General features: G+C 46.9%; 2 protein-coding genes across 5 annotated transcripts in view; one reads left to right on the top strand and one right to left on the bottom strand.

The window, feature by feature from the left end:
- HABP2 (hyaluronan binding protein 2) overlaps positions 1–5,427 on the top strand; it is a gene marked incomplete at both ends in the record, with an annotated part of 30,852 nt that extends 25,425 nt beyond the window's left edge. Inside the window, 5 exons of the mRNA XM_084244553.1 lie at positions 485–728; positions 1,786–1,928; positions 2,700–2,834; positions 4,111–4,256; positions 5,272–5,427. Of these exons, the coding sequence (XP_084100679.1) occupies positions 485–728; positions 1,786–1,928; positions 2,700–2,834; positions 4,111–4,256; positions 5,272–5,427 (824 nt within the window). The remainder of the gene's footprint in view (positions 1–484; positions 729–1,785; positions 1,929–2,699; positions 2,835–4,110; positions 4,257–5,271) is intronic.
- Positions 5,428–5,888: 461 nt separating this feature from the next.
- The window catches only part of NRAP (nebulin related anchoring protein), a gene marked incomplete at its 5' end in the record, with an annotated part of 63,752 nt that continues 41,803 nt past the window's right edge, over positions 5,889–27,837 (bottom strand). For all 4 annotated transcript variants that reach the window (XM_084245864.1, XM_084245865.1, XM_084245867.1 and 1 more), the window contains 12 exons: positions 5,889–6,135; positions 6,713–6,844; positions 7,603–7,914; positions 12,563–12,670; positions 15,935–16,039; positions 17,404–17,502; positions 18,298–18,402; positions 21,023–21,334; positions 22,183–22,290; positions 22,590–22,694; positions 24,821–24,919; positions 26,107–26,211. In XM_084245864.1, the coding sequence (XP_084101990.1) occupies positions 6,031–6,135; positions 6,713–6,844; positions 7,603–7,914; positions 12,563–12,670; positions 15,935–16,039; positions 17,404–17,502; positions 18,298–18,402; positions 21,023–21,334; positions 22,183–22,290; positions 22,590–22,694; positions 24,821–24,919; positions 26,107–26,211 (1,695 nt within the window). In that variant the 3' untranslated portion in view covers positions 5,889–6,030. The remainder of the gene's footprint in view (positions 6,136–6,712; positions 6,845–7,602; positions 7,915–12,562; positions 12,671–15,934; positions 16,040–17,403; positions 17,503–18,297; positions 18,403–21,022; positions 21,335–22,182; positions 22,291–22,589; positions 22,695–24,820; positions 24,920–26,106; positions 26,212–27,837) is intronic.

The following is a 27,837-nucleotide window of genomic DNA, read 5'->3' as shown; positions in this document are numbered from 1 at the left end:
TCCATGGTCCCTCCAATGAATTGTTTTCGCTCCCTCCTTATATGATACACAGAATGGAATGTAGAGCCACCCATAAAATACTTGTTGTTCTCCCTTCTATATGAAAGATATCTTTTCCCTCACTCTTTTCCTACTCCATCTTCCCTTATGCACTAAAAATGTCCCCTAAATATGTGTGCATTGGCCAATAGCTGAGCACACACCCAGTATAGAGATATTTATTTATATATACATCTTTGTGTGTACACACGTCAGAATGAGAAGAGCAACATTTTCATCATTAGCTCTGCAGACTTGCTTTATATCAATCAATGTTTTCCTCAGGGTTTTAATTGTGCACCTACTACACGTCTGCCCTGCAGGTACCAGTCTCTTAGCTCTGGACACTTGTTAAGTGACTGGACTCAGTCATAGCCTGATGAGTCCTTCCAAGGAACTGGAGAGAGGCTGAGTGGCATGTTTTGTCTTTTCTTGTGTCCCACAGACATTACTGGTCCAGAGGAAAGCCCCACGGAGCTCAATCCGGGGTTTAACTCCTGTGGCAGGACTGAGATAGAATTGAAGATCAAGAGGATCTATGGAGGCCAAAAGAGCACAGAGGGCAAGCACCCTTGGCAGGTGTCCCTGCAGACTTCAGTGCCCTTGACCGTCTCCATGCCCAAAGGCCACTTCTGTGGGGGGGCCCTGATCCACCCCTGCTGGGTGCTCACTGCCGCTCACTGCACTGAGTAGGTGCCTGCTTGGAATGGAAGCCAGGGTGACTCAGGTCTATGGGGGTTCTCTCCTCTGAGCAGCATGGTGATGGTTCTGGCAGGATTAGGGGTTCTGACCTAGTTTCAAGGGCAAAAGAGTGCCTTTCCATCTCTAAAACCAGATGGAAAAGAGCTAGCATGGCTAGAATGCTCACCCTGGGCACCACACATGTTATGATATTAAATCCTCAACTCTCTGCTGGAAGCAACTAAGAAAGGACAGGGATTCCCATCTGTTTTATTCATTGCAATATCCCCAATGCCTCGAGCAGATCTTCAAGGAACAAGTGCTCAGGAAATATTTGAAAAGTGAAAGAATTGTTGATGGTTATTTTCATTTCATAAATGAGAACCTGAATCTGAGGAAGGTTCAGCACCTGCCAAAGGTCATGTGGAAAGTAAGTGATGAAGTGATGAGAAGGACTTGAACCCAGATCTATTTGCTTCTTTGACCTCTTCAGTCCTGCCTCAAGCAGAGGAAGATAACATGTTCCAATCTGATCAATCACCACTGAGCCTGAAGTGTCTTCTGTCATGGCTCCTGTGTGCCTGAGAGAAGCCAGGTCCCACTGGAGGGGTCCTGGAGAATCACCACCTCCCACATGTTGCCCAAGTTCATGGCCAGGGTTGCTCCCCCAGAGCCCACAATTTGATGGTGACTTTACAGGTTTTCCACTCCACCCTGTTATTCCACAATTTCTCCTGGGATTCCAGAGTCATCTTCAGGAAAGATCAAACATGCAAATACTAGCATCTTCCAGGAATTTTTCCAAGATATCAATTGATTGTTCTTTGGAAAAGCCCAGGGAAATAAAGAGATCTCCCAGGAAACATGTGCAACAAATCCCAGTTTACATTTGGAGACTATTCATTAGTAAAGCAGTTCCCTCACATTATCTTATCTGGACCACAGTTCTGTGAGCAAGACGATGCTTCCATATGAGAATGCAAAAGAAACTAAATATTGGGTCATTTGTCAAAGGTCACATGGCTCACCAGGTCGTTTTCCTGACCATCTTATTTTCCTTCCCAGAATAAAAGTCAAATATCTACGAGTGGTGTTGGGAGACCGGGATCTGAAGACGACAGAATTCCATGAGCAGACCTTTGGGGTGGAGAAGATATTCAAGCACAGTGGCTATAATGAAAGAGATAAGATTCCCCACAATGATATTGGCAAGTCTCTTCTATATGGACCTATATGGGTCTTGTCCTGGGTGGATCTCCCTACAGACAGAAAGCTGGGGTTTGGTTTCTAGAAGGTGCTCATGACTTTTTTGGTCCCTTCTAGATGCTGAATGGTAGAGAATTTATTCCAGAGCTTGAAGTTTCTAAAGGTCTGCACTGAGGTTGTGGATGAAGGTGCACAACTTCTTAAATTGAAGAGAGGAGATGCTAGGGATGCTGTGTTGTGGAAAGAGCACATCCTTGGATTCCGGCTCCTCCACTTATTAGCCAGACTCACCTCTCTAAGCCTCAGTTTGTTCCTCTAGAAATATAATGGGAAGTGATGTATAGGTCTCGACTTCCCATGTGTTAAATGACATGATTTGTCTGCAGACATGATGTGCATCTGGGAGGTGCTCAGGTGGAGACAGTGATGAATTTATTCTTCTTGCTTCTCATTTCTGAACCCCAGCTCTCCACTCCTGGGACCTCTTTTTCTTCTTTCTCTGTATATCCATCCCCCACCCCATTAAAGCCTGTGTATTGGAAGAATAATTTAGAAGTGTTTCAAACTCAGCTATTCTTTCTTGATATTACTCTCAGGTAGAAGTTAAAAGAATGAAATGGCTGAGAAAGAAGTTGGCAGGCACTGGGACAAGATGATAGCAAGATTGGGGACTTTCTATCAATCAGTTAAGATCATTTCAATTAAATTGATGCTGATGCTTGTTTTGACAGGGAGGTGATGACCATTCATTTCCTCTTTCGCTCTCTGTCTAGCTTTGCTTAAGTTAAAGCCAGTAGATGGTCACTGTGCTGTGGAATCCAAGTACGTGAAGACTGTATGTTTACCCGAGGAGCCATTTCCCTCCGGGACTGAGTGCCACATTGCTGGCTGGGGTGCTACAGAAACAGGTGAGTCTGGCTGTGCATTCTCCTGAGATTCAGGTGAGTTACATCAAACAGAAAAGAAAGGGTCAAACTCAACCACCCTTCTGAACTTGAAATCAATGTTATATTCAAAATGTATTATCAAAAGAAAGAGATGGCCTCATCTCTCAAGCCCTGCTTAAATCTCATCCTAGTCAAAGAGTCTCCCCCGATCTCTCCAGCAGTCCCTGCCTCCTACCCCTAGATCCTGGGCTTTCATCAACAATTGATTCTGTGTCCCTGCAGACCTTTCTCCTTCCATAGGTAGATTAGAGAGAAGGTGGATTTGGAGTCAGGCAGTCTTATGTTAGGTTCTTGTCTTTCTCATTTGGACAATTCTTTCCAAATGAGAGTCTTCCAGGTTTGGAATCTGGACCACAGGAGATGACGGTCTATAAGGACCTTCATTAGGGCAGCCCCTGGAGGGCAGAGTCAGCTCTCATTCCTCTCTGTCTTTCCCACAGTGCTTTGATGGAGGTTTTCCACATAGTAGGCATTCTATTAATTTTGTTAAGTCAAATGATCAATTTATCTCTAGAATTTGGTGTTATTTTTAGAAGTAACCAAAGGGTTACTTCCCTCATAGTACTGACAAACCTGTATCTTTTGATTCAAAAAAATTCAGAATGTCCAGTATTGCACATCATTCTCAAATACTGAAAATAGGTTTATTTCCCCATAAAATCTTGTATCTAATAATGAAAAGCAAAACACCACTTGACATGGGTCTATATTGATAAAGAAAGTGAGATGGAACAGACACATTTTTCAGAAAGCTCTTTTTGCAGCTATTTCATTGTAGTTCATCTAAACCTTTCAATGTTAGATTGATTTTTAAAAGAGGAGATTGAGCAGGACAGAGGTCCATTGGGGTGAAAATCTGTGCTTGGGGATGCGGGTGATCTAGATGATCAACCAGGTACTTGATCCATCAACAAGAATCTACTCTGTGCCAATTCTCAGTTGGGAATTTAAAAAATGGTTTAAGACACCATCCTTGCCCCTAGGACTGCACGGAGGGAGGGAATTAATGATTCTGTTCACCATTGTTAGCCAGCCTTGCAGGTGTGGACAGGCATGGTCAAGGCTGACGCCAAAGGACCCCCCCTGCACTAGAAGATGAGTCTTTTCTGCCCATTTTTGAAAAATTATTCCTTTCTGAGCTCAGAGCTGGTGGCCTTCTTTTCCCTACTGCTGGCCTCTGGTGGGGTGGAGGCCACCCTGGTCCCCACAGCAGCAAGCTCTTCTTTCTGCTCCACAGAGAAATTGTCCCACGAGCTCCTGGATGCCAGAGTCAAGCTGATCTCCAACACCAAGTGCAACTCCCGTCAACTCTATGACCACATGCTCGATGACAGCATGATTTGTGCCGGAAACCTTGAGAATCCTAGAAACGACACCTGCCAGGTCACAGATTCCAAATGACACTTGGGGACAGAGAAGCAGGCAGAAACACTACTGGGCTCGGAGACTTTTAGAACCCTGGGCTGGGAGGCAGGGTCAGAGGTCCACCTGCCCTAGAGGTAAGGCATAGATGGACATGCCCATTCTGATAGCTGAATCCACGTCAATCCAGGGTGACTCAGCATGGTAACCACTGGACGACTTTGCCTGCATTGTCTAGTATAATTTTCACAACACTCTGGTGAAGGAGATCTCCTTGCCACCATTTACGGATGCTTAGAGAAAATATCTGGGCCATTAGCACTTGGGAGGTGCTCTGGGAAACATGTCACCTTCACTGCTCTCTTCAACATCATCATCCTCACCCCCTTAATTAGGGGGTTAATGAGAACCAGGAACTGTCATATACTTTAAAATATTAATCCTCACAAGGACTCTGGTGGAGAGGTGAAGTGGGGGGAGTCCTGTTGCTACCCCAGTTTACAACATGAGCACCTGGTATCTAAGGTCAATGACTAGCAGGTGGGAGAGCTCGGTGTGGAGACCAGAAGACCCTCCCCCATGAACCATGTTGACTGTCTAGGCCTTGCTGCTGAAGCCCCATCCTCACCTATGTGCCCTAAAATGACAATGCCCAAACAGGGCACTGCCCTCCCGCACCATGTTCCTGCGTAAGTAAGAGGTTGCAGGTCCTGAGAACTCCCAGTACTGCCAAGTGATGATGAGTCAGGACTAGGAGTCAGGCGTAGGGTGAGACCCCAGTGCCCTGGCCCCCATCCTGCGGCTTCTCTGAGGAGCGCTAATGATTCAGGGATGCAGGCAACCTTGGCTGTTCTGCCTTAAGAGCCATGCATCGTGCATGACACAGTGAGGAAATTGTCACCACTTTCCAGGAAGCCCTCTATGGCTGGCTGGAGATTTCACCCCAATGCCTGCTGGCATCCCCTCACAGGCAGTGGGGTGTGTCTCCAAATGTGTTCTGACTCACATGTCCAAACTCACATGTCTTTTTCCACAGGGAGACTCTGGAGGCCCTCTCACCTGTGAGAAGAATGGCACCTACTATGTCTACGGGCTAGTGAGCTGGGGCCTGGAATGTGGGAAGGTGCCAGGAGTCTACACCCAAGTAACCAAATTCCTGAACTGGATCGAAACCACCATCCAGAGGGCGTAAAGCTTCTAAGGTGCCTTCTGAGCCTCAGAGCCCATCCCCCTTAGCCCCAGCCAGGGCAAGGTCTTGCAGGCAGTCGAGGAGGCCCCCTGGAGCCCTTGGGGGGGGCCATGCACTGGAAGCCCACACTCTAGCTGAGACCCCAGCCTGGGTGTCCAGGAGCAGCATCTCTCCCATGTCATCAAGCCCCCTCCTCAGTAACCCAAGACAGGATACAATCAGCCTGAATATGTGATGTTTGCATCCCTCAAACAATTGTATCTTCTGGAAAGTCAGGCATCACAGACTACCTCCACCTTGGACCTCTGCAAACAAGGAGCTGCTGAGCCCCCAGACCTGACTGGAGTGACTGCTGCATCTTTATTCCTCCTCCCAGATGTTCAAGGTTCACAACAGAGCCAGCTACCCATGCCTAGGTATCAGAGAGAGGACCAAAAAATACACCATTTTGCATCTGCTTTCACAGAATTGTTATTTTAATAAAGGTGGATCTGGGGAGGGGGTGGGTGGCGTCTTCACATCTCACTCGGACTGATACACACGTCTCTGCCCTGCAAATTTCCTCTCTGGCTTCAGTGCCAAGGAGCCTGGGTGGACGCCGCTTACTCACAACAGCAGAGCCTTCCTCCTTTTGACGTGCAGAATTTCAGTGGCATCTGGGTTCACATCCCCCCTCCGATTATATCCAGTCTCCATAGCCTCTGGCCCTCCCTGCAGAAATCAAATGTAGCTCCCTGAGTTAAGATGAAGCCCCTGCTCTGCTCCCACGGGACAAGCTCTTTAAGATGCCCTGGGAGCATTTAAAATATTCACCCTCCCTTTCCTTTTTTCCTCCACCTCCCTCCCCAAGAAAAAGGATCCTCAAGGCAAGAATGAGAAAGAAGCAAAGCCAATCTCTCATTTAGACGTGGTGTCTTTCTTCTGAACAAAGTAGGGTTCAAAACCCACACTGTTATAGCCAGCAAGTCCCTGACCCTTTCTGCAAATGTAACGAACAAGCAGTCGGCACAGCCCCGACTGCGGTGGCCCGGGATTGATGTAGCCCTCGTAGGTTTGTCTCCGCAGAACTAATGGCTGTGACTTCAGAGAAAACCCTGCGGGAAGTTTAACCCATATGTCATCCGCCTGGTCATCTCAGACCCGTGAAATTAGGCGCCTTGCTTAAGCTGCATTTCATACTTCTTTAGAGCAGCTGACCTTTGGCCAAAAATAAAGTTTGAAAAGACACAATGAGTTTGCCTTTCCCAGTGGCCTTGCAGGTGGGGTGGGTTTGCAGCTTGCTACTCACATAAGCCCCCTGGAGGCCCAGGCCCCTCGCTTTGGCCAGTTCTGCAGCCCGCCGAGCCATTTCCACTTTGTAGGAGCCGGGAGGGGTCCAGCCAATACCTCTGGTCAGGTTCAAGTCTGATTTGTACTTGACCTTGGGGGGAAAAGGAAAGCAGGAAGACTATGTCAGCAGATTGGGGCAGCTTGGCCAGAGTGGATAGGATTAAAAAGGTAGTTGTGAGATGGGACTAAGCTGTCAACAAATCCAGGGAAGGGAGCCAATTTATCTTAAGCAGGACCACCCTGGCACTGAGGACCCATGTGCTGTGAGTCTGTTGGCATGCTGCTGCCCCTTGTATCTTTCCATTCAAGAGATGGGAGCTGCAGTGGGGGCGGAGAGCAGGGAAAATCTGGATCAAGTCCAAGCTCCTGCCTTAACCTTGCTCTGGGGCTTAGGGAAATGACTCCCCTCCTCTGGGCCTCAGTTTCCTCCCAGAGAAAGTGCAAGAGTTGGAAGCACTAGAGCTTAGCAATCAAGAGCTGTAGTCCATCCAGCCAAATGGAAGTCATTCATATTTCTTGTTTGCCACTTACTTGCGGTGTGATCTCAAGGTACTTCACCCCTCTTAAGCCTCACATTACTCATCTGTAAAAGGGGATGGTGATGTGAGTAATGTGGTTGCCAGGAGTTCGGGACACAAGGCTTGCCCAGCGTTGGGCACAGACCCTGGCCCACAGTAAGGACTGGATAAATGGCAATTATTGCTATTCCTCCTGGCACTAACATATTGGGCATCCTGGATTCTGCCTCAGCCCTGCTCCTCCCAGAAGGTCGCATAGAGTGTGATTATGGCCATCTCTCGTGAAGGGCAGCAGAGGCGGGGCCTCGGCAGGTGGGGAGGGGCAGCTTACATCGCTCTGTAGCTGGTGGGCCTTCTGCGCATGCTTCAGGCCCAGCTGCTCCGGGTCACTGGTGGGCTGGGGGAGGGGTTGCCTGTAGCAAACATCACTGGCCAACTGCTGGCTCCTCTTGGCATGGAGGAACCCGGGCTGGTCCAGACGGCTGTGGAACTGGGACTGACTCTTGGCAAAGTCCTTCTTATACTCATTGTCACTCTGGAGTTTGCTGACGTTGAGGAAATGCTTCATCCTTGGATCGTCGTTGACGCTGCGGTACCCGATCTGCAGGCCTCGGTCCCGCAGGAAGGCCTCTTTGTAGTGGAACTGCAGGTCAGAGAAGCAGAGGTGGGTCCCAGGGGTCTACCTCCTACAGGGGCCGACCCAGGGGTTGCCAGCAGGGATTGTTTAACAGTGGGTCAAGGACACAGCTTTGGAGTCAAGTTGACCTGGGCTCTGTATCTCTGCCTGCTACCTCTAGCTGTGTGGCTTTGTGCCATCCAGTCTCTTTGCTCCTCAGTTTCCCCTCCTGATAAAATGAGAATAAACCTCCATCCTTTGCCATGTTGAGAAAATGCAAGGAGAGAGGTGCTTCAAGATGGCAGCACAGGAAGTTCCTGGACTCAACTCTTCTCATAGATACACCAAGTATATAGATAATTATGGAACAATTCTCTCTTTAAAAGATCTGAGAACAAGCTGAACGGCTCCTCCACATGAAGACACAAAAAGGAACACAGTAAAATGGGTGGAAGAGGCAGAGACATGGACTCCCCAAGAACCCCATCCCTAATTTGGCAATCACAAATCACAGGTCTGGGCACAGGAAGGCGCTTATAAATACGAAGCTTTTTCCTGAGGGGTGAGGGTTTGTAACCCCCATCAGGCACCCTGTCCCTTGGTAACTGCATCATAGAAAGAGGTTCCCCAAAACATTGAGCACTGAAAACCAAGGAGACCCAAAAGGTAGTAGGGAAGGGAGAGCCCACTCTTAAAGGTCAAGTATGCAGACTCACTCACCCAGGAGCCAAGGGTAAGAAGTAGCAATTTGAAAAGCACTCAAGCCATTCTTGAATTAATCATTAGTTAATCCTAAAGTATCTGCCAGAGTGGGTAAGGTCCATTGGAACTTTCTCCAGAGATAGATGGAGGCACTGGTGGTACCATATTTGTATTGAAATTCTATCTTCCTAGAGTTGGAGCTAGAGGGTGGCATTTTTAGCATTTCCCCTCTCTTGCTGGAGCAGCCCACCCCACCAGCTGACCACTTCACAGCTAAAGCTGGTGGAGTGCTCAGGCCAGGACACACTATCTTTGCACCTGCCTATGGTCTTGCCATCACTCACCAGAACCTCCCAGAAAGGAGATTATACCTTCATGTGGAACGCTGATTCTTGCAGCTATTCCCAAGGACATCTCCATAACACCAGATCAGGAGGCCATTTACATCCGCAGCCCCAGAGCACACTACATGTTGGCATACTTTAAAGGCTGACACCTGGGAGTCTGACCTCTAATCAGCCTGAAAGTTGATACTAAATGGGATCCCTCCCCTTGGAACACTAACAGGTCTGGGCACACCCTGAGCAGCTGGGACCATTCAAGTATAAACCAGTCTAGACAATCACAAAGTTTCAAGAGAGAACCAAAATCAGGACAAAGTTGAATAACAAGATTCAACACCTACACAAGGCCACTCTTTCAAGATGGGGAGAGGCAGCTGTTTTGTCTAATATATTGAAATAGTCAAGCAAAATGAAGAAATAGAGGAGTGTGTTCCAAATTAATGGACAAGATAAAATCTCAGGAAAAAGAGGTTTAAATTATCTAATTATTCATCTATTTGGATGAATAATTCAAAGCAATGGTCATAAAGATGCTCCATGAGTTTGGGAGATGAATGGATGAACAAAGTGAGAACTTCACCAAAGAGAGAAAATGTAAGAGAGTACCAAACAGAAGTCACAGAGCTGAGGAATACAATAACTAAATTGAAGTAGAGGGTAGAGGGGTTCAACGAAAGAATCGATGAAGAAAGAGAATGGATAAGTGGGCTCAAAGACAGGACAGTGGAGCTCATCCAAATGTGGCAATAGAAAGAAAAATGAAGCTCACTTAAGGGATCAACGGGGCAACATCAAGTAGTATAACATGTACATTATAGGGGTATCAGAAGAGGGGAGAGAAAAAGGCATAGCAGACTTATTTGAAAAAGTAATGGCTGATAACTAGTCCAGTCTGGAAGGAAATAGCCCAGAGAGTTGCAAAGAAGATTAACCCAATGATAATCCCACCAAGACACAGTATGATCAAATGTCAGAAGTTAAAAAAAATCTTAAAAGCATCAAGAGAAAAACAGCATGTTACATTAAAGGGACTCCTGTAAGACTATCAACAGATTTTTCATCAGAAACTTTGCAGATCACCAGAGAGAAATGGATATTTCCTAGAATGCTGTAGTCCTTTGAGACCAAATCAAGAAGAAATAAAGTCTGAATAGACCAATCACCAGTAAAGAGACTGGATCAGTAATCAAAAAGTTTCCCCAAAATAAAAATCAAGGACAAAATGGCTTCAGTGGAAAATTCTACCAACATTCAAAGATTTAATACCTGTATTTTTCAGACTCTTTACCAAAACTTGAAGAGGAGGGGACACTTGCAAACTTATTTTATAAAAGCAGCATTACCCTGATAACAAAACCAGACAAGGACACCACACACACACAAATACAGGCTAATATTCCCAATGAACATGTGTGTAAAAATGCATAGATGTGTGTGAAACAGATAGATATAAACAATACATTGAAAGGATCATATACCATGATCAAGTAGGATTCATTCCAGGGCATAAGAATGATTTAACATTTGCACAGTAATCAACATGATATAATACATCAACAAAATGAAGCCCCCAAATCATCTCAGTGGGTGCAGAAGAAGCATTTGACAAAATTCAATGTCCATTGATAATAAAAATTTTCAGCCAAGTGGTTTTAGAGGAAACGTATGTCAACATAAAAAAGGCCACATATGACTAGCCCACAGCTAACATACTCAAAGCCAAATGCCTTTTGTCTAAGATCAGGAACAAGACAAGCTTGCCCACTCTTGCCATTTTTATTCGAGATAATACTGGAAGTCCTAGTCAGATCAGTTAGGCAATAAAAAGAAATAAAAGGCATCCAAATTGGAAAGGAAAAAGAAAAACTTACTATTTACAGGTTACTTGATTTTATATATAAGACTCCACCCCTAAAACTGTTAGAACAAATGAATCAGTAAAGTTGCGGGATACAAAAATTGGTTGTGTCTCTATATAGCAACCATGAACTATCAAAAAGAGAAATTAAGAAAACAATTGCATTTACAATCATATTACAAGAATTAAATACCTAGCAATAAATTTGACCAAGGATGTAAAAGACCTGTGAAAACTAAAAGACATGGATGAAAGCTACTAAAGAAAATAAGAAATGGAAAGACAGTTCATGCTCATGTAGTGGAAGAGTATTGTTAAAATTGTCCATATTGTCCATATTACCCAAGGCCTTCTACATATTCAGGGCCATCTCTATCAAAATTCCAAAGGCATTTTCACACAAATAGAACAATGAAACAATTTATATGTAACCACAAAAGGTCCTGATGAGGCAAAGTAATCTTGAGAAAGAAGAACAAAGCTTGAGGCATCGCGTTCCCTTATTTTAAACTATATTATACAGAGGGCTGGGGTGGGCAAAATGGGTGAAGGGGTTTAAGAGATGCAAATGTCCAGATATATAACAAATAAGTCAAGGAGATGCAATGTACATCAGGAAACTATGGCTAATAATGAGGTAATGCAAATTTGAAAGCAGCTAAGAAAAGACGGTAAATAGACTCAAGATGATGATCATTTTGCAATGTATACAAATGCCAACCCCTTGCATTATACACATGAAACTAAATAATGGTCAAATACACTTCAACTTTAAAAAATATTCAACAAGATGGGTGCTGAGCTTCATGTCTGGCACAAGCTGGTGCCCACTGAGTGGTGGCTGCTGGTGTCATTGGTGGTATAATTACTCACCCAATGAAAAGTGTCCCTACTCTCTGAGCAGCCACCCTTGCTCTGATTCTTTCCAGCTCTTAGTGACCAAGTCTAATGCTCCTCACCCATGTATAGGAAAGGACTGGTTTCATTTTGATTTGCTTTTAAACTTTTAACACTTCAAAGTCCAACCTGTGGTTCCTATTACGTGTGATGAATATGGAGTAGTACCATCTGCAGTTAATGACACCCTAACTAGGCTCCACGCTACTGAACAAGATGTCATGGCATTTAATTGTTAAAAACATTTCTAAATGGCTGCTCTTGATCTCTGTACTTATCTCACTGTAGACCAATAACAAGCATTCATGGGGGAATCACACATCTAGTCAATGACATTTCCTTTTTCAATCATAATAGCCACCATGTCTTGAACACTTGTGATGCACGTGACAGTGTTAACCATTTTCATTTGTATATCAGTCCTAGGAGAAAATTATTAGATCTGTTTCCTAAATGCAGAAAGATGAGTTCAGAGAATTTAAGCAATGTGCCAGAACCACAGAGCTAAATCCTAAGTGACTGAACTAGGATCTGAACTCAAGTCAATCTGTGCGAAGACCTCATCTCTTTCTCTGTGTCAAATTGCACTTGGGCTAAGAGTCCTTTTTCTGGGGATCAACAAATCAAGCACAAGTTCAGTGATTGCCAGACAGACATACACCAACTAGTAAGAGTGACTCTCTTGAAAAGGAGGGAGTGGAAATACAACCCACCCCAACTCCAAATTTCTGGTTAAGATTCACAATATAAAGTCTATTTCTTTTCATATGAAATATTTGCTCAGTTTTGGTTCCTGATGGTTTCCTTTTTAACAGACCTGGGAAAAACAGTAAAATCTGAGTGTTAGCGGGTGAGCGCATGCATGAGGTCTTACGTCACTGGCGATGTCCCTGGATGCCCGGGCAGTTTGGAATGGAATGGCATCCAGCCTGAAGTCATAGCCACCAGCTCGCATCTGTTCCCAAGAGTTTCTGTAGACTTTCTAGATTGGGAAAGCAAAGCAATGGGTAAATGAGTAACTCTGCTGTCTGGCACACAATTGGTTCTCAGCAGAAGTTCCTAAGCAGGTGTCCTCCGCCTCATTGGTACCCAGAACAGCAGACGCCATGGCCCAACATCTATCTTGGGGGCTTCCTCAGTTGAAGGATTGGTGGGTTGGCCATGAAGAACTTCAACTCTACCCCCAATGTGAGCACAGGGCCCTGCTCTTGTAGGTCTTGGGGTCACCTAGCACATTTGCTACCCCACCCCTTGGTATCAGGGTCTCTGCTCTACTTCCTATCTTGGCTTTTGCCTTCAGTGCCCCAGATTTACAGCCTGTGGATACCAGAACTCAAGGTTCAAGAACCCTGATTCTTCCATCCCTCAAGCTGAACATGCTATTCCTGGGGTCTGGAGACCCATTTGTTTGTTAGCTCCACTGCCTCCCTGGAGGGTCCCTCAGCTCCCCAGGGTGCCATGTCACACCATCTCTGTGAAATATGCTGCAATCCCACATGCACTCCTGGTGCCTGCGCTGTGGAAGAGCCTTCACCTGAATTAAATTGATTGTCAAGAACCTGACCGAGTTCCTGACCCATGTATTTCACATCTTCCTCTTTCATTTTTTCTCTTTTCAAGTTGTTCTCACACACCCTCCGGGAATCTGTAATCACATCTTCTTAGTCCTCGGGTAGACCCATATCACCGACAGAGGCATCAAAATCTCCCGTGCCTTCATGTAGCTAACATTTTTTTTTTTTCAAGATAAGGGAATGGCTCCATGAAAGGAGTCATCTGGAGCTCCCAGTGGAGGGCTGTCCTTTATTCAGTCACAGAGAAGGGAGACAGCAGGAGAGGCACATCGCCAGCAGATGACAAAGTGACAGCTCTGGCCATGTCGGTCTCTCACTCATTCCAAGAGCCACAGCAGATCAGGGGCCCTTAAGAACTTTACTTCAGTCACTTGGAAATAGAGGTTAAGGCTGGGGAATCTGTTCTACAGGGGATCAGGGGGATTAAGCAGAGGGTGGCAGATAAAAAGCACAGTGTTTCATGCCCCCTGCACTCCACAACTGGACCTGCAATTGGAAGGGGCCACAAAATACCTGGGCCAAGCTGGACCCAGCAGGCCCATTTTTATGTACTGCTGTCCATTGTCCCCTTCACCTTGACCATCACCTCCAACTCCAGTATCCAACACCACAAGCCATAAACCAAATACCTGCTGTGTTCAAGGGCCTAGACATACAGAACCAATAATCCGGAGGCTAATCACCTAACTAATGGATCCCAAACAGGCCCCTGATTAGATTTACTGGGTCATAGTGGAGTTCAGCCGGCAGGACTGAGGGACCTGCAGAAGGGGAGGAGCAGATGACAACAGACCAACCATCATTGTCAGCCCCAGGCTTCTGTTTCGGCAGAACCACAGATACTCAAGTCAGCAAAGAGAAAGCCTTTTCCCTCCCTGGAACGGGACCTCGGAGCACCTTCCTAACAAGAGTCTCCTGGCTAGAGCTGCCAGGGATGCAGGGATGGACACCAGAATTGACATAGCTCAAACGCCAACGTCGCCCCCACTCATGTGTCCAGAGCACCCTGGCTTCTGCATCTGTCAACGAGGGTCACCTCGGGCGCATAGGCCTCGGGGGGTTCTCCCTGAGGCCTGCTCCTGCTAACGTCTCCCTGTATACTGTTTGCTTGATTGTCACCACTTCCTCCCTGAGTTTTTTATTCTGTGGAGGTTTTTGCCTTGCCTCTGGGAGTCTTTAGATTCCGTAGCGCTTTGATATGGAACCCTGGGCGTTCCTCTTCTTTATCACAGTGGGCACAGTTTTGTCCTCATCCTCACACATTAGAGGCATTTGATTTTTAGTTATTTCGGCTGCCTGACACATCTCAATGGCTTTCTTTGCCCAGGAAGGTCACTTTCCCTCCGCATCCTCCTCACAGAACACTTGATCCAATTGTGCGGATTCTACACGCCCCCGAAGAAGTGCTCTTTCAAAAGAGGTTCGTGAGTTCTCCACATCCGCATGCCCCGGCGGCTAATTTCAGCTCCGGGGACTCTACAGATGGACGTCCCTTGTGAGAGAAAAGCAGCTCTGCCACCAACCTGAGGTGTCTGTCCTCCTTCACAGGGCCCCAAAGGGGCTGGCAGTTCAGCCCTGTTGCCTGGGCTCCGGGCCGCCATAGTTCCTCGCACGGAGGCCTGGCCACCCCCATCCATGAAGCATTAATGAGATGGATGTTTTGTCCAAGCTCCACGGAGGGGGGCGGGGGTCCCTCTTCCCCAGATGGAGGTCAGCCCACCAGAGCTGCTGCTCTAAAATTATCCCTCGCGCATCCCTCAAAAGCATCAAATGGTCATAATAACTCATATTTACAAAGCACCGTCACATTCACTGCATGGGATCCCACAGGGCTTTACAAACGCAACAAACTAATACACACGCTAACTAGAAGGCGTCTCTCACAACCCCCGCGAGGCAGCCACCTCCGGGGTGAGCGGTAGCAGCTGTTGATCTGCACGGAGCCCCAGGACACAATGGCCAGGCCAGGGAGGGAAGAATGGCCGGCCTCTGGGAGGCCCCGCGCTGCCCCAGGCCGACACACTCAGCCTGTGTTACTCTGATCTGAAGGCGTCTTTTGATTCCACCGCCTGGCTACCTGTTATCCTGGGATCACAGCCCTGCAGGCCGAGCAGCCGCCTATTCTATTAGGACCGGGGCCTCCAGCCCCTGCTAACAACAAGCTGGGGTTTAGGAAGCAGCATCTTGGTTATGCTCGCCAAGGGCACACATCCAAGAGAAACCAAAGGGCTGGAGGCCACAGCCCCACGCACAAAGGAGCGGCCGGATTTGGACCCATGGCCTCCATGCAATTGTAGCGTCTTTCCAAGCTGCAGGAGGAGAAAGGGGTTCTCTGCTCTGAGGCTGAAGGAGAGGTGGCCAGCAAACACAGCAGGGGTCCACACCTGCAGGTGAAGGGGGTCTCTCCCCTGATGGCAGCTCAGCACACCACTGAGGTTTGTGGGGCCAGTCTCCACAATTTTAGGGCTGGAAGGAGCCACGGCTGTCCCTGTTTTATAGCTGAGGAAACTAAGACCCAGGGAGGAAAGTAATTCAAAGTCACACATGCAGTTTGTCCCACTTTCAGTCCAGAGTTCTTTCTGATTTGACTTCACCTTCATAGAATATTTTAAGAAATAAAATTCAATTTGGACACAGTAAACCTGAAGAACACCAACGGCTAGTTCACTTACATCACTCAGATGCAGCGCGTTGAGGCGGGCCCTGGCCAAGTCTGGGTGGTCGGGGATCAGGGTGTATCTGTGCAGGGAGTCGGCATCCCCAGACCTATATAGACGCTGCAGAAAAGGTGGTTCACGGTGAGTGTAGAATTGCACTTGCAGAAATCACAGGAGCAGAGCAGGCTGCTTCTCTCCCCTGCCCCTGCTCCGGAGAGCTCCTGTGTAGGGCACCCAGGGAACCTGCCCTCCCACCACAGCTCGCAGTCATGTGGCCAGACGCAGGTGGGGCAGCTTTGCTTAAAATACTCACTAAGATCTGATCCAAATGGGCCACAAATTAATACTCTGATGTGCTTTCCAAATGGTGAAAACTGCAGCAACTTCAAAAAATCTTTGCAATTGAGCATCAGCCTTTTACCAGGAATAAGATGTCTCAGAGCCATTTATTTCTCATTTATAGTAATAAGTGTATGATAGGAAGTTACAGCTGAAGTCTTTTTAATTATATATCTTTTTTTAAAAAATATTTATTTATTTATACAACCACTGGGGTACAGGCCAGAGGTGCGGGAGGGTGAGAGGATTCACCAGAGTCAGAGCAGGGAGCAGAACAGGCAGAAGGACCAAAATGCACTCCTGAGGGGAGCAGCAGGCGAGACAGAAGAGGTCTGCTGCGCCATCTTGGAATCTCCCTGGCCCGCCAGAAATCGAACTGGTGCTGCGGAGGCTGAGGACAGCTTCACAGCGCTGCGCTCAACCTGCTGCGCCATCAGGGAGGCCCTAATTATATATCTTAATGTGCCCAGAAAAGTAACATTTTCATTGTCCACTCGGGTCCCAGGAAGACCCAATTTTAAATTCAGGCTTTATCCTGGACTTGGCAGCCAGGACAGCATTTGGACTCTGTGTGAGGATGGACAGCGTTGTCACTGTATGTGCAAAATCAAAACCCTTGACAATTTCAGAGAAAATATATTTAACTTCTTATTCTCTGAAATAAATACAGGAGACAGGAAATGGGGCTAAATCATACAGAGTGAAAGCAAGAAGAAGCTTTTAATCTAACTGTTCTTTTCTAGTAGGTTAAGCTTTTAATTCTATTACCATCTGTTGACAATTAAGACTATCCGATCTAGTGTTTGGTAAGGGATCATCAATATAACATCTCCTGATACATATTATTGCTGTGATTACTAATTGAGAACTTACTATATTCTAGATACTGTTGAAAACTCTGCACACTTATTTGTTTCATTCTCATTTAATTCATTTAATCTTATGAAATGTTTCATCACTTTCTCCCTACCTTTTAAACAGGTTCCTGAGATTAGAAAAGATTAAGTTATTTGACCAAGATCACCCAGGTAACGGAAGGCACCCACCTCTATCCAGAGCCTATATTCAGCACTGACTGCTGAACAGCACTAGAACAGCACTACCCACTACTTCCTGTCTGGGCTGAGTTATGAGAAAACACCTACCTCGTTGCAGTGCACGTAGCTGTTCTTGGCATGAACCAGGTCTGGGGAGTCAACCACTGTAGTGAACTTCATTGTATCTGGTTTTCTACGGTATTTGGTCTGCAAGGGAAAGACAGAGATTCTTATCCAACTGTTGAACATCATGCATTTTTTCAGATGCAGCTTCACCCAACCTACTCAGTACCAAATATGCCAATGAAATTGGTAGAAGACAAGTCTCTCCTCTTGGTATGCCCCTAACAAGAATGTGGAAGAGTTCCAAGCTGCCTCTGTGGGGAGAAACATTTTACAGGTATACACTTTCTTGCAAAAAGAGGGTACGAGATACCAGCGTTCATCAGGAGGAATTCGGTAGAAGGCCAGATTCATAGCAGTGTGGCCCTGCTTTGACCCCGGCCAAGTAAATTCTGTTATTAAGAAACTGGAGAAGGCAGTGCCACCCTGGGCACAAATCCCCAGGCATTCAATAAGCTGGGGAGTCCAGTTAATGTGACTGTCCCGGTACAAGGTTTAACGTCATCTGAAAGCAGGTAACTCCTGGACACCGGACACTTTGAGTCAAGTCAGGACGGGAGTGGCAAATTCTGCATCTCCCATGAAAATAATGGGCCATCTTTGACTTTAATTATATATGATGTGTCTGTTAAGAAATTCAAATGCATGATCCCTCTTTCACTGCCCTATTTGGAATGTGCCTTTAACTACCAGCAAATGAATTTATTTGGAAAGAAATCTTGTTCTGTTTTGGGATTTGGTTGCAAATGGTCCCAGAAAAACGCTGAAAGTCAGTAATCATGGGACCTTCTTGGGTTCTCCACCCCCTAAAAAGGCTCCCTCTTCAGAAGGAAGTAAATGGTAATGGTTGTGATTATGGGAGAGTCTGGTTGATGGTACCTCGCTGATCAGTTCTCCAGCCTTCATCGCGCTCTCAATCTGGGGGGATCTCAGTGCCAGCCATCCTGTCCCCTTCATGCCCATCAGATCTGACTTGTAGCGTGACTGCAGAAAGAAAATCACTGGCTTTTATCAGGAGCATATCTAAGCCTGTTGGAGCATTTCCAGGGGATCAATTTATAATAGCATTTGAAATAATGCTTCTCAACATTTCAACATCTTCGTTCAGAGCAAATTCTGCACATGAAACTGTCTGAATGTGGATTAAATAATGGAGCATGCATAAGTCACAAGCAGGAGCCTCCAGTGATGGGCGAGAATTGAACCGGAAGGTATGACCCATGTGAATATCACTTAAAGAAAGAACTGAGAGAGATGTCCAGTCCAGAGCACCAGCCCAAATCCCAAACACTGTTTTCTTTCATTTTGGCAGTGAGGAGGTTGATGGACTGAAGGCACCCACCTGCCTAAATAGAATCACGTTACACACTTTCAGCCGAAAAAGAGATGTTGAGCTTTGGATCAAAGCTGCTATGACTCAGAGCAAATCACTAACAAATTGTGACTCAGTTTCTCTGATAGTTGAAGGTCATAAAAACCCTCTTGTCTCCCGAAAATACCTGGGAGTATTCAGGTACAAAAGCCCCTATATACATTCATTTTTCCTTCTTGGACAGTGGGGGGAGGGGCAGACAATTACACAAGATTCTGAAAACTGGAGCATACTTAGATACAGTCGGTGAGAGCATTTATGCCATTTTAATCTTTTTTGTGCCTGTTAATTATAACTTGCTTCTATTGCAAAATGTGGGTTAAGCTTTGTCCATTTCCTCCGCTTTAAGGACTCCTGCATCATTCCTGGGAGAAAATAATAAGTGGTACTTTAAGACAATGGGTCTGATTAGCCATCTCCTAAAATGTTAAATCTTCTGACTATTCTTTGACCTGCCCACCATGACCTACGATGAGACAGACGTGAAGCTTTTCTTCTCCTCTTTATGGAAATTAGGCATGTTTAAAGGTAGAAAAGACTCTGTGGAAATCTGAAATTTGGATCTAAATGAAGTGATAGCATTTCTCTAATTTAGATATAAGCTCTGCTGCAACGCAAAATATCACTCCAGAAATCAGCCTTTCGGCCTTTTTAGTTTTCTTTCATTTCAGGATTCACAGTGCTCCTCGCAGCTGGCCTCAAAGAGGTCCGTTTCTGATCTACTGTCTGCCGGTTAATGCCCCTGTGCAAATCCGACTTGCTTTCCAACTGGTGAAGGGAGACATCACTCAGGTCCGGGAGCAGGTTTCAAAACCCCATGTCAGTAAGATTGCTTTTTATACCGCGATCTTTCAGTCTACACCGGCAAAGCTTTTGCCTTCCACTCTGATAAAGAACAGAGAAAATTGGATAAATTTCTAAGTTAGAGAGAATAATCCTACCGGGCCTCTTCACAGCCAGGCCTTGCTCCTTTCATAAGCAAGATGAAGTGGGGAGCGCTCTTTCAACTTGTCTTTTGTTGAGCTGAACAGTGCGATCGCAGGTAAGTCAGAAAGCAAGATGCAGGTTCCCCAAAGATCTGACTGCGCCTCAGACTCTCTTATAAATGGATGGTCTATTGATATTTCAGCTCCCAGCCCAGCTTTGACTATTCACGCAGACCCTAAAAACAACACACCTGCCCCAGACTTCAGGATGAAAGAGGGGGAGCGGGGAAGAGAGTTAAGAAGAATCAGCTACCCAAAGATGGTTTCCAAGAAGGATTCTAAGATAATAGGAGATTTCTCATGCTGCACATTTCAATCTGGCCTCTGCTAAATGGCTGCCTGGCTATTTCCCCTTGTACATATTATGCCTGGAAGCCCCCTTCAGATCATGTGTGGGGTGTTCCTGGCACCCCCAATTTGGAGCAGTGTGTTGCAAATGCATGAGCTGCAGCTTTTGGTCCCTGAGTTCTAACAGGAATGACGTAAACAACTGCATTCAGGAGATGGCAGGGGAAAGAGTATATTTGTCATATTAATGAGAATTATTATAATTATTATCTCATACAGTGTGGTTTACTTTAGACTCACAATCTCATTCAGACCTCACACTACCCTGCAGAGAGGGGCTCTTATTCCCATCTGTAGAGCAATTTTAGTATACAAATGATTGTTCAGATTCTCAAAAGGTGCATGGCTGCTGTCCTGAGAACATTCTGGAGCCAGAGCACCTGTTCCTAATCCAACCAGCTGAGGGAGTCCTAGAGCACTGAAGAGGAGCCAGGAAACAGAGCTCTGCTTTGTCTCTTACTAGATGTGTGGTTTTGGGTAGGTCATTTCCCTGCCGGCTTGCATCCTGGGCAAGTTACAATTACAAGTGCCTTAGTTGCCATATCTATAAAAATGGGAGTAATACCTAGATATTCAATGAGCTAGTTCATACAAAATATTGAAACAAATGAGTGACCCTGTTCCATGTATTTTAGCTGTCTTCCCATATCATGGAAAATCCATGAACACAGGGACTATTTTTAACTCTTGTTGACTGCTGTATCCCAGAATGGTGCCTGGTACATAGTGAGTGCTCAGTACATGTTTGTTGAATGACTGACTGAGCGATTCCAACCTAGATGACAAGTCACCATTGAGGGGTGGGGGTGGGGGGGGCTCCAAAAAGAACAGATTTATACTCAGGCTTGGTGGGAGAAGGCAGGTGGACAGTGGGGTGCTTCTCATGAGACCCCCCTACCTCACTCTGCAGGGCATGAGCTTTCTTGGCCCAGGTCATCCTCAAGTCCTCAGGCAATGCTGTGAACCCGTGGAACTGTGTCCTGTAGTCGTGGTTGCTGGCCAGGGCCTGGGCCTTCCTGGCATGGACCAGGTGCACCATGTCCATGGGCAGGTGGTACTGGGCCTGGCTGCCCACGGCCCCCCTCCGGTACTGAAGCTCACTCTGCAGCTGGCCCATCCGCCGGCAGTGCTGCAGGTGGGGGTCGTCGCTCACACTCTGGATGCCAATCAGCCTTCCTCGCTCCTGCACAAAGTCGTGTCTGTAGAGAAACTGGAGGGGACAGCCAGCCAGTCAGGGGCGACATTCAGCCTGTTTAAATTCCTTCCGCGTGTTTTCATGGCAGACTCCAGAAAAATCACCTGTTCTTACGCTAGGAGGTGATGATTAGGAGAACAACCAGAGTGAGGTTAGCCTGAGAGCCAGTCTCCTCCCTGGGGGATGAACAATTAAAACCTCTCTCCATTCTTCCTATCTAATTAAAACTGGGTCCTCAGAACCAAAGGGAGGGTCCCGCTCCTGTTAAGCGCCCTCTGGCCAAAAGGAAGGTATCAAAAGGGTAAAAGAGAAACTTGTGCTTTATCCATTCGCACTTGGCAAAACACGACGCCCAGAAGACAGGCTCCATGTATTTGAAGTCTGCAATAGTCTGTGATTTGTTTGTGGAAACGAGAAAGTCACCTTCATGTCCCAAAGCTAGGGATGCCATCCACAGCGGCTGGAACACAGCTGGCAAGTGCTGACACCAAACGCGTGGTAACGCACAGCCAAGAGGGAGACATGTGACGATTGCTGTTCCAGGGTCTCTTTCTAACACTGGGTGGACTCAGAAAGCAGTTCCCAGGCTGCAGGGGAAGCGCGGTCTCAACATTGTAATTGGAAATAAATCAGAATTGCCTTCCTGCTGGAGACCTTTGTCAGAATTTAGCCTCTGATTAACAAAACCTTTCTTTCCCTCCCTCTGTCTAAGAATCTCATTCATAAGTAATATATTCTGCTGGTGACAGCCTGTCTCACATGGTTATAGATTTGCTTTAATTCAGGAAAATCAGCCACAGACACTGTTTTACATGAAGTTAACAGAAATTAGCCAAGATGGAGGGTCATAGCATTCAACTCACATCACTGGCTCTGTCTCCGGAGACCCGGGCCGCCCGGAAGGGGAGCGCGTCTGCCGTCAGCTTGTAGCCGTGAGCATGGAGATTACGCCAAGACTCCTTGTACTTTGCCTACAGTAAAAACACATGTAGATCTTTAAAAAAAAAAATTACATGAATCAACGAACAAAGGCTACCCTTTCGTTTGCAGTGCAGTGAGTTCCAGAATCGATCCCCAACAAGCCAGGGCTGTCTGCTCGGTGGAGAAGGCCTCGTCAGCACCTGCCGTTCTGGGCCCCGACTTGTGTGAGCTCAACACGTGGGCAAAAAGGTCTATTTAACAACAGAATGTCGAGGATGTTTCTTAAAGTTTCTGGGATGGCAGGAACTCGGTGATTATGTGGTGTGGAGCAGCAACACACAGGGCTTACGTCACTCAGGTTGGCCGCGTTCGTTTTCGCTCGGACGAACTCTGGAAGGCCTGGGATCATGGTGTACTGGTGTCTTGTGTCCTCTCCAGCTGCTTTGTAGAGGCGCTGGGCAAAAAAGGAAAAAGGAAAAACAGATGGAGGCTGAGCATTTCTCAGAGGAGGCTCACGGCCGCCATGGGGAAATCCCCCAGTCAGGCCTCTGCCGTGTCACTGGTCTCCGTCAACCTGGCGAAGACGTGTCTTTCACTGCAGACCACCTTCCACGGGTCAAATTGAAGGATGTAAGGGGAATACGTAAGAATCTGCAAATTGCTTTTGACAGAATTCAGGACATGTTACTCCAAAATATGGTATCCTGGCATATTTAATACTTTTAGCTGAAGGAGTCTGAGAAATGGCAGGTGGTGAAAGAACTCTCTCTGACCTCCTCCCCTAAAGCAGGTCACAAGGCCCTCTTGGGAGCCATGCTCTCCCTACATCCAGAGCATCCTTACCTCTGATGTGGGGGGATGCTGAGAGGAATCTGAACCAAGAGACCTTGCTCGCTTCCCCTAGGGTCTACACTTAGCTCCTCAGCCTTCTGTCACGTCCCATTTTCCCATCCCTCGCTACCATTCATCGGCTAGTATCAAAATGCTCAGCTTCAATGATTTCTTCTGGCCTTCACTGCCTTAGGAAGTCCCATAGCAAGGAAAGCTCACACTACATAACCTGTCTGCTTTCCTCTTGTTCATCTGCTCTCTGTGGCAGAGTCTCAGCTGATTACCTAAAACAAGCAAAGGGGAAGAATTTCTTCTTTTTTCCCCTACACTCTACTCAATAACAAGCTGCAGAGACAAAGACACGTTTAGGAATGCTGTGCTGGCAACCTGGACAGATGACTCCCTCAAGGACACAGCAGAGAGACTAGACTAACGTCTGGGAAGTCCAGAGGAAGCCCTTTGTGGTGGAAGTGACGGTCCCCAGCCCCAGTGTGCAGGAAAGCTGAGATCTTTCTTCACTAGGGAACACAGCCCAAGGCTGCCCCAGAAGGTGTCACCCAGTACAAAACCATCTTTTCTCCAGTGACTAGAAGTGGGTCTGTGGCTGCTGAGTTCTCCGAGGCTGGAGGCCAGCTACCCCCGGCAGCCAGCTCACAAAGCAGACAGGGATGGTGCACTGGGAATGAGAGCTGGATCATGCAATCCCCCCCTTTGGACTTGCTTGTCCCAAGCTGCCATTTCTCACATTTTGATGTGGTGTGAGAGTAGGAACTGATCATATAAGGAGTCACCTCTCAACTGACTTCTAAAAGCTAGAGTCTGAAGGAGAATCTTCAAAACTGAATGAATGCCCTGCCAAGTTCACTTTCTATTTCCAAGTTGCAAGAGAGACATTAAGAAAAAGTAGAGGGCCTCCCTGGTGGCGCAGGCAGTTGAGTGCAGTGCTGTGAAGCTGTCCACAGCCTCTGCAGTGCCAGTTTGATGCCCGCCGGTCCCGGAACAACACACATGGCGAGCAGACCTCTCCTGCCTCGCCCGCTGCTCCCCACAGCAGTGTGTTTCAGTCAGTCTGCCTGTTCTGTTCCCTGCTCTGTCTCTGGTGAATCTTCTCACCCTCCCATGTCTTCGGCCTATACCCCGGATCTTGTATAAATAAATAAAATATTAAAAAAAATAAGTAGAACCACCACGGCAGGAGGGATCAGGTTATGTGGTGAGGTTCCTTCTCCAGGTCCCCCACTAGAAATAGTCAAGTGAATTGAGCCCACTGTGGGGGAGAAGAGGTGGAAATTCCAAGACAGATACCATCATTTATCAGTGGCCTCAGCAAGCTGCAAATCCTCCCTGTGATAAAGAGCAAAATGACCACAGAAGAGCGGTCAGCCCAGGTTTGCCCAGACAGAAGACATGAAGGCACATCAGCACTCATCACCCTTTAAAGTACAAAGGAATCGTGTGAGGACCTTGTCCGATGTCCAGGCCCTGGGTGAGGCTTAAGGCACAGCACTGGTAACAAACTCAGCAGATGCAGCTGCTGCTACTGCCCTATGTTTGCACTTGGGGGCGAGACTACAGACTAAAGCAGATGTCCCACGGGGTCTTCTTGATTTCTGGAAAAGTTTTAGGCTTCCTTTCTTTCCAGCTCTCCCTGCAAACACTCACGCTTTCCACCACCACTTAACCCCACAAATATTCACACATATTTTTGACAACATAACAGCTGTTTTAAAAACCATCAGGAGACTTTACCTCATTGGTAATCTGGTTGCTGAGTTTGGCGTGAAGGAGGCTGGGGGTGTCCGTCACTGCTGTGTACCTGAATGTCTGAGGGAGCTGACGATATTTACTCTGAATTCACACACAAGAGAGGAGAAGATTTGGTAAGTTGAAAACCAGAAGAATCAGCTCATTAAGTGCTGGTTATTGAACCTCGTTGGCAAAAGCTGCTAGACCATCACAGGGAATCCAGCCCTTTGCTGCTCTTGTGGCCTCAGAAGTCACCGGGGTGAGGAAATAGAGAGGAGGGTGGGATGGATGGAATCAGATGCTTATCTATAGGAAGGGAGTTCTCGTCCTCTGCCATGAATGTGAACATGGTGAGAAACATTATTTGAGATTTGCTCCCAACCTTTGCTCACCAGAGACCTGGTCCAGGCTCTTCAGCTTTGGAGGTTTACCAAACAGCAGTGCAGCTTAAACATTACCCATGCTGCACCCCACTCCAGGAGATGGGGCTCTGCACCTCATCCATGGACCCAGCCCTCTGCACTTTTTTATAACTCCAAAAGGGGTTCTGAGGCATCATAAGGTTTAGAAAGAACTGCCTTTAGAGATTTCATTGAAAAGAAAAGGGTAGAGTCATATTCCACAGTGAGTCAATCCTGCTTTCCCAGAGTCACTAATCCACACATCAGCAAGGCCACTGCTGATGCCCCAGCTGGCCACTGACCAGCTTTACTTTCATTATGCCCCCCTGTCCTCAAACCTACCATAATGGAAGTCCCAGAGCCCTCTCAGAGGTGATTCCTAACACTTTCAAACAGTTTAGTCTTCTAGACCTCCATATATTTTTTTAGTATGAAATTGTCATCACCAAGTTCACAAAAACTAAATGGGTATAGTATGAGTATCCCTCTTTGACTAATTAAGAGGCTGAGCCTCAGAGAAGGCAGGTGACAGGCTGCAGGTCACACAGCAACTGAGTGCTGGTTTGGAAATTTCAGTTTCCAAAGTCTGCCCTCTTTTTGTTGTACCACTGGAACAACTTCAACAGGATACAAGGAAAGTATATCTTATGAGCTAATGAATAATCCCTGCATGTTAATTCAATATCTGTGAAACTGTCTCATATGGAATCCAGTCTGAAAGGAGAATCCATCAGAAGACAGGCCAGACAGGAGGTTACACAGTAAGTCACCAAGCTAGATGTGTGACCTCTAATGTACTTGAGCAGTAAGAAGCAAAGAAATGGCTGTGGAACAGCCCCTGACAGGGAAATACACTTGGCACCTATCACCCCAGGGCCCTCCCATTACCTCACTGATGAGCTCAGATGCTTTCTTCCTCCCTTCAATCTCTAAGGTGCCTGGAATGACACAGGCCACACCTCGCATGAAGTTCAGGTCCGACCGGTACAAATTCTATAGGGGGCAACGCAACAAATCAGAAGAGCCAAACTCACAGCACAAGGAAGCCAGGAGAAGCCAGAGAGCCTGTGACCAGGCAGTGTCATAATTAGAATTCAAGGCCAAGTGTGTCTCTCCAGATGTGTCATACTGAGCAAATGCACAAATGCTTCTTAGTACGTGCTCATTAGGGAAACAAAAATAGGTGCCAGAAGAAAATGACTCCACTGTCATTTGTCTCAGATTAGAGGGATGCATGGCAGATTCTTTTTTTTTTTTTTGACATGGGCTATCAAAAAATAAACGCTGGGTGGATTGTGGTTAGAAAGTCAGCTGTCTTGGGGCAAATGCAAACATGGTTTAATAAGTTTTCAACAACAAAACCCAGTAGCAGAGGGTGGCATTAATCAATCATGGGTTAAGAAAGAACTAATAAATGAATCCAGAATAATCTGGCAGAGGCCTGTCTGAGTCTGTGTGGGAAGGGGCAGGTGTGTGTACCTGAGTGATTTGGGTTGACAGTTTAAAGGGTTCCCAAGTTTTCTTCCCTTCAGCCACCGAGAACCCCCTGGGTGAGCTGCCTTCCTGTTGCTATCACAGTGAGCAGCAGGCCAGGAGTGCTGCTCCAGTGACAAAGGGACCCGGAGCTGAGCCTGGCAGCTCCCTCCTCCCGACAGCTACGCTGGGTCCCTGACAGTTTATGTCACTCAGTATATGCTGCACACAGGCATAAAATTCCAACAGATGACAGAGGCCCACATCTGAGCACCACTCGGCTCCCAGGCACTGCCAAACCAGGAAGAGGGCTCGTGCAGTGTTTTATTTTCTGACACAGGCCCAGTCCTTGCACACCTCACAGCACAGAAACCTATCCAGCTGGGGAATAAGGTGAGGACCACAGAGGCTGCTGCTGTTGCCTGTCAGCTGAGGAGCTCCTATATCTCCTTAGGAGTGAGAAATATCCTCCAATGCTCCCTCACCCTCCTGGGTCTGCTGCTTCTGCGAGTTCAGGGCATGAGCTTGAAATGCATACCCAGCAGAGGAGGGAAGACCTGGGCCCTGATTGCCCTATCCTGACCCAATGTCTCCGCTTCTCCTCCTGATGTGGCTCAGTGTCAAAGGAGCCCAGGGCAGCCTCTCCTGGAGTTTCTGAGCCCTCCTCAAAAGATGGGTGGCACACAGGAAATGCCACAAGGAACCCCCAGTTCAACTTGAGGCTAGGGGCAGTACCATCTGCAAAACTTGAACAGGGGGGCCTCCCTGGTGGCAAAAGGGGTTAAGCACAGCATTATGAAGCTATCCGCAGCCTCTGCATAATGAGTTTGATCCCCGACCAGCCAGGGAGCTACCCACATGGTGTAGCAGACCTCTCCTGACTCACCTGCTGCTCCCCTCAGCAGTGTATTTCAGTCGATCCGCCTGTTCTGTTCCCTACTCTGTCTCTGGTGAATCCTCTCATCCCCTGCACCTCTGGCCTGTACCCCAGTTCTTGTATGCATAAATTAATAAATCTTAAAAAAAAAAAACTTGAACAGGTAAAACTGGGGAACTTGAAGGCATTGTCCTCAGACACCATCTAAGTTCAAGTTCCGTGTCCCCTGCCCTTCTCATGTATAGTTGTGTGAACTTGGGCAAGCTATC

Source organism: Talpa europaea (assembly GCF_964194135.1).
Source record: "Talpa europaea genome assembly, chromosome: 10".
NCBI classification, from domain to species: Eukaryota; Metazoa; Chordata; class Mammalia; order Eulipotyphla; family Talpidae; genus Talpa; species Talpa europaea.
This window is presented reverse-complemented; position numbering and strand designations above follow the sequence as displayed.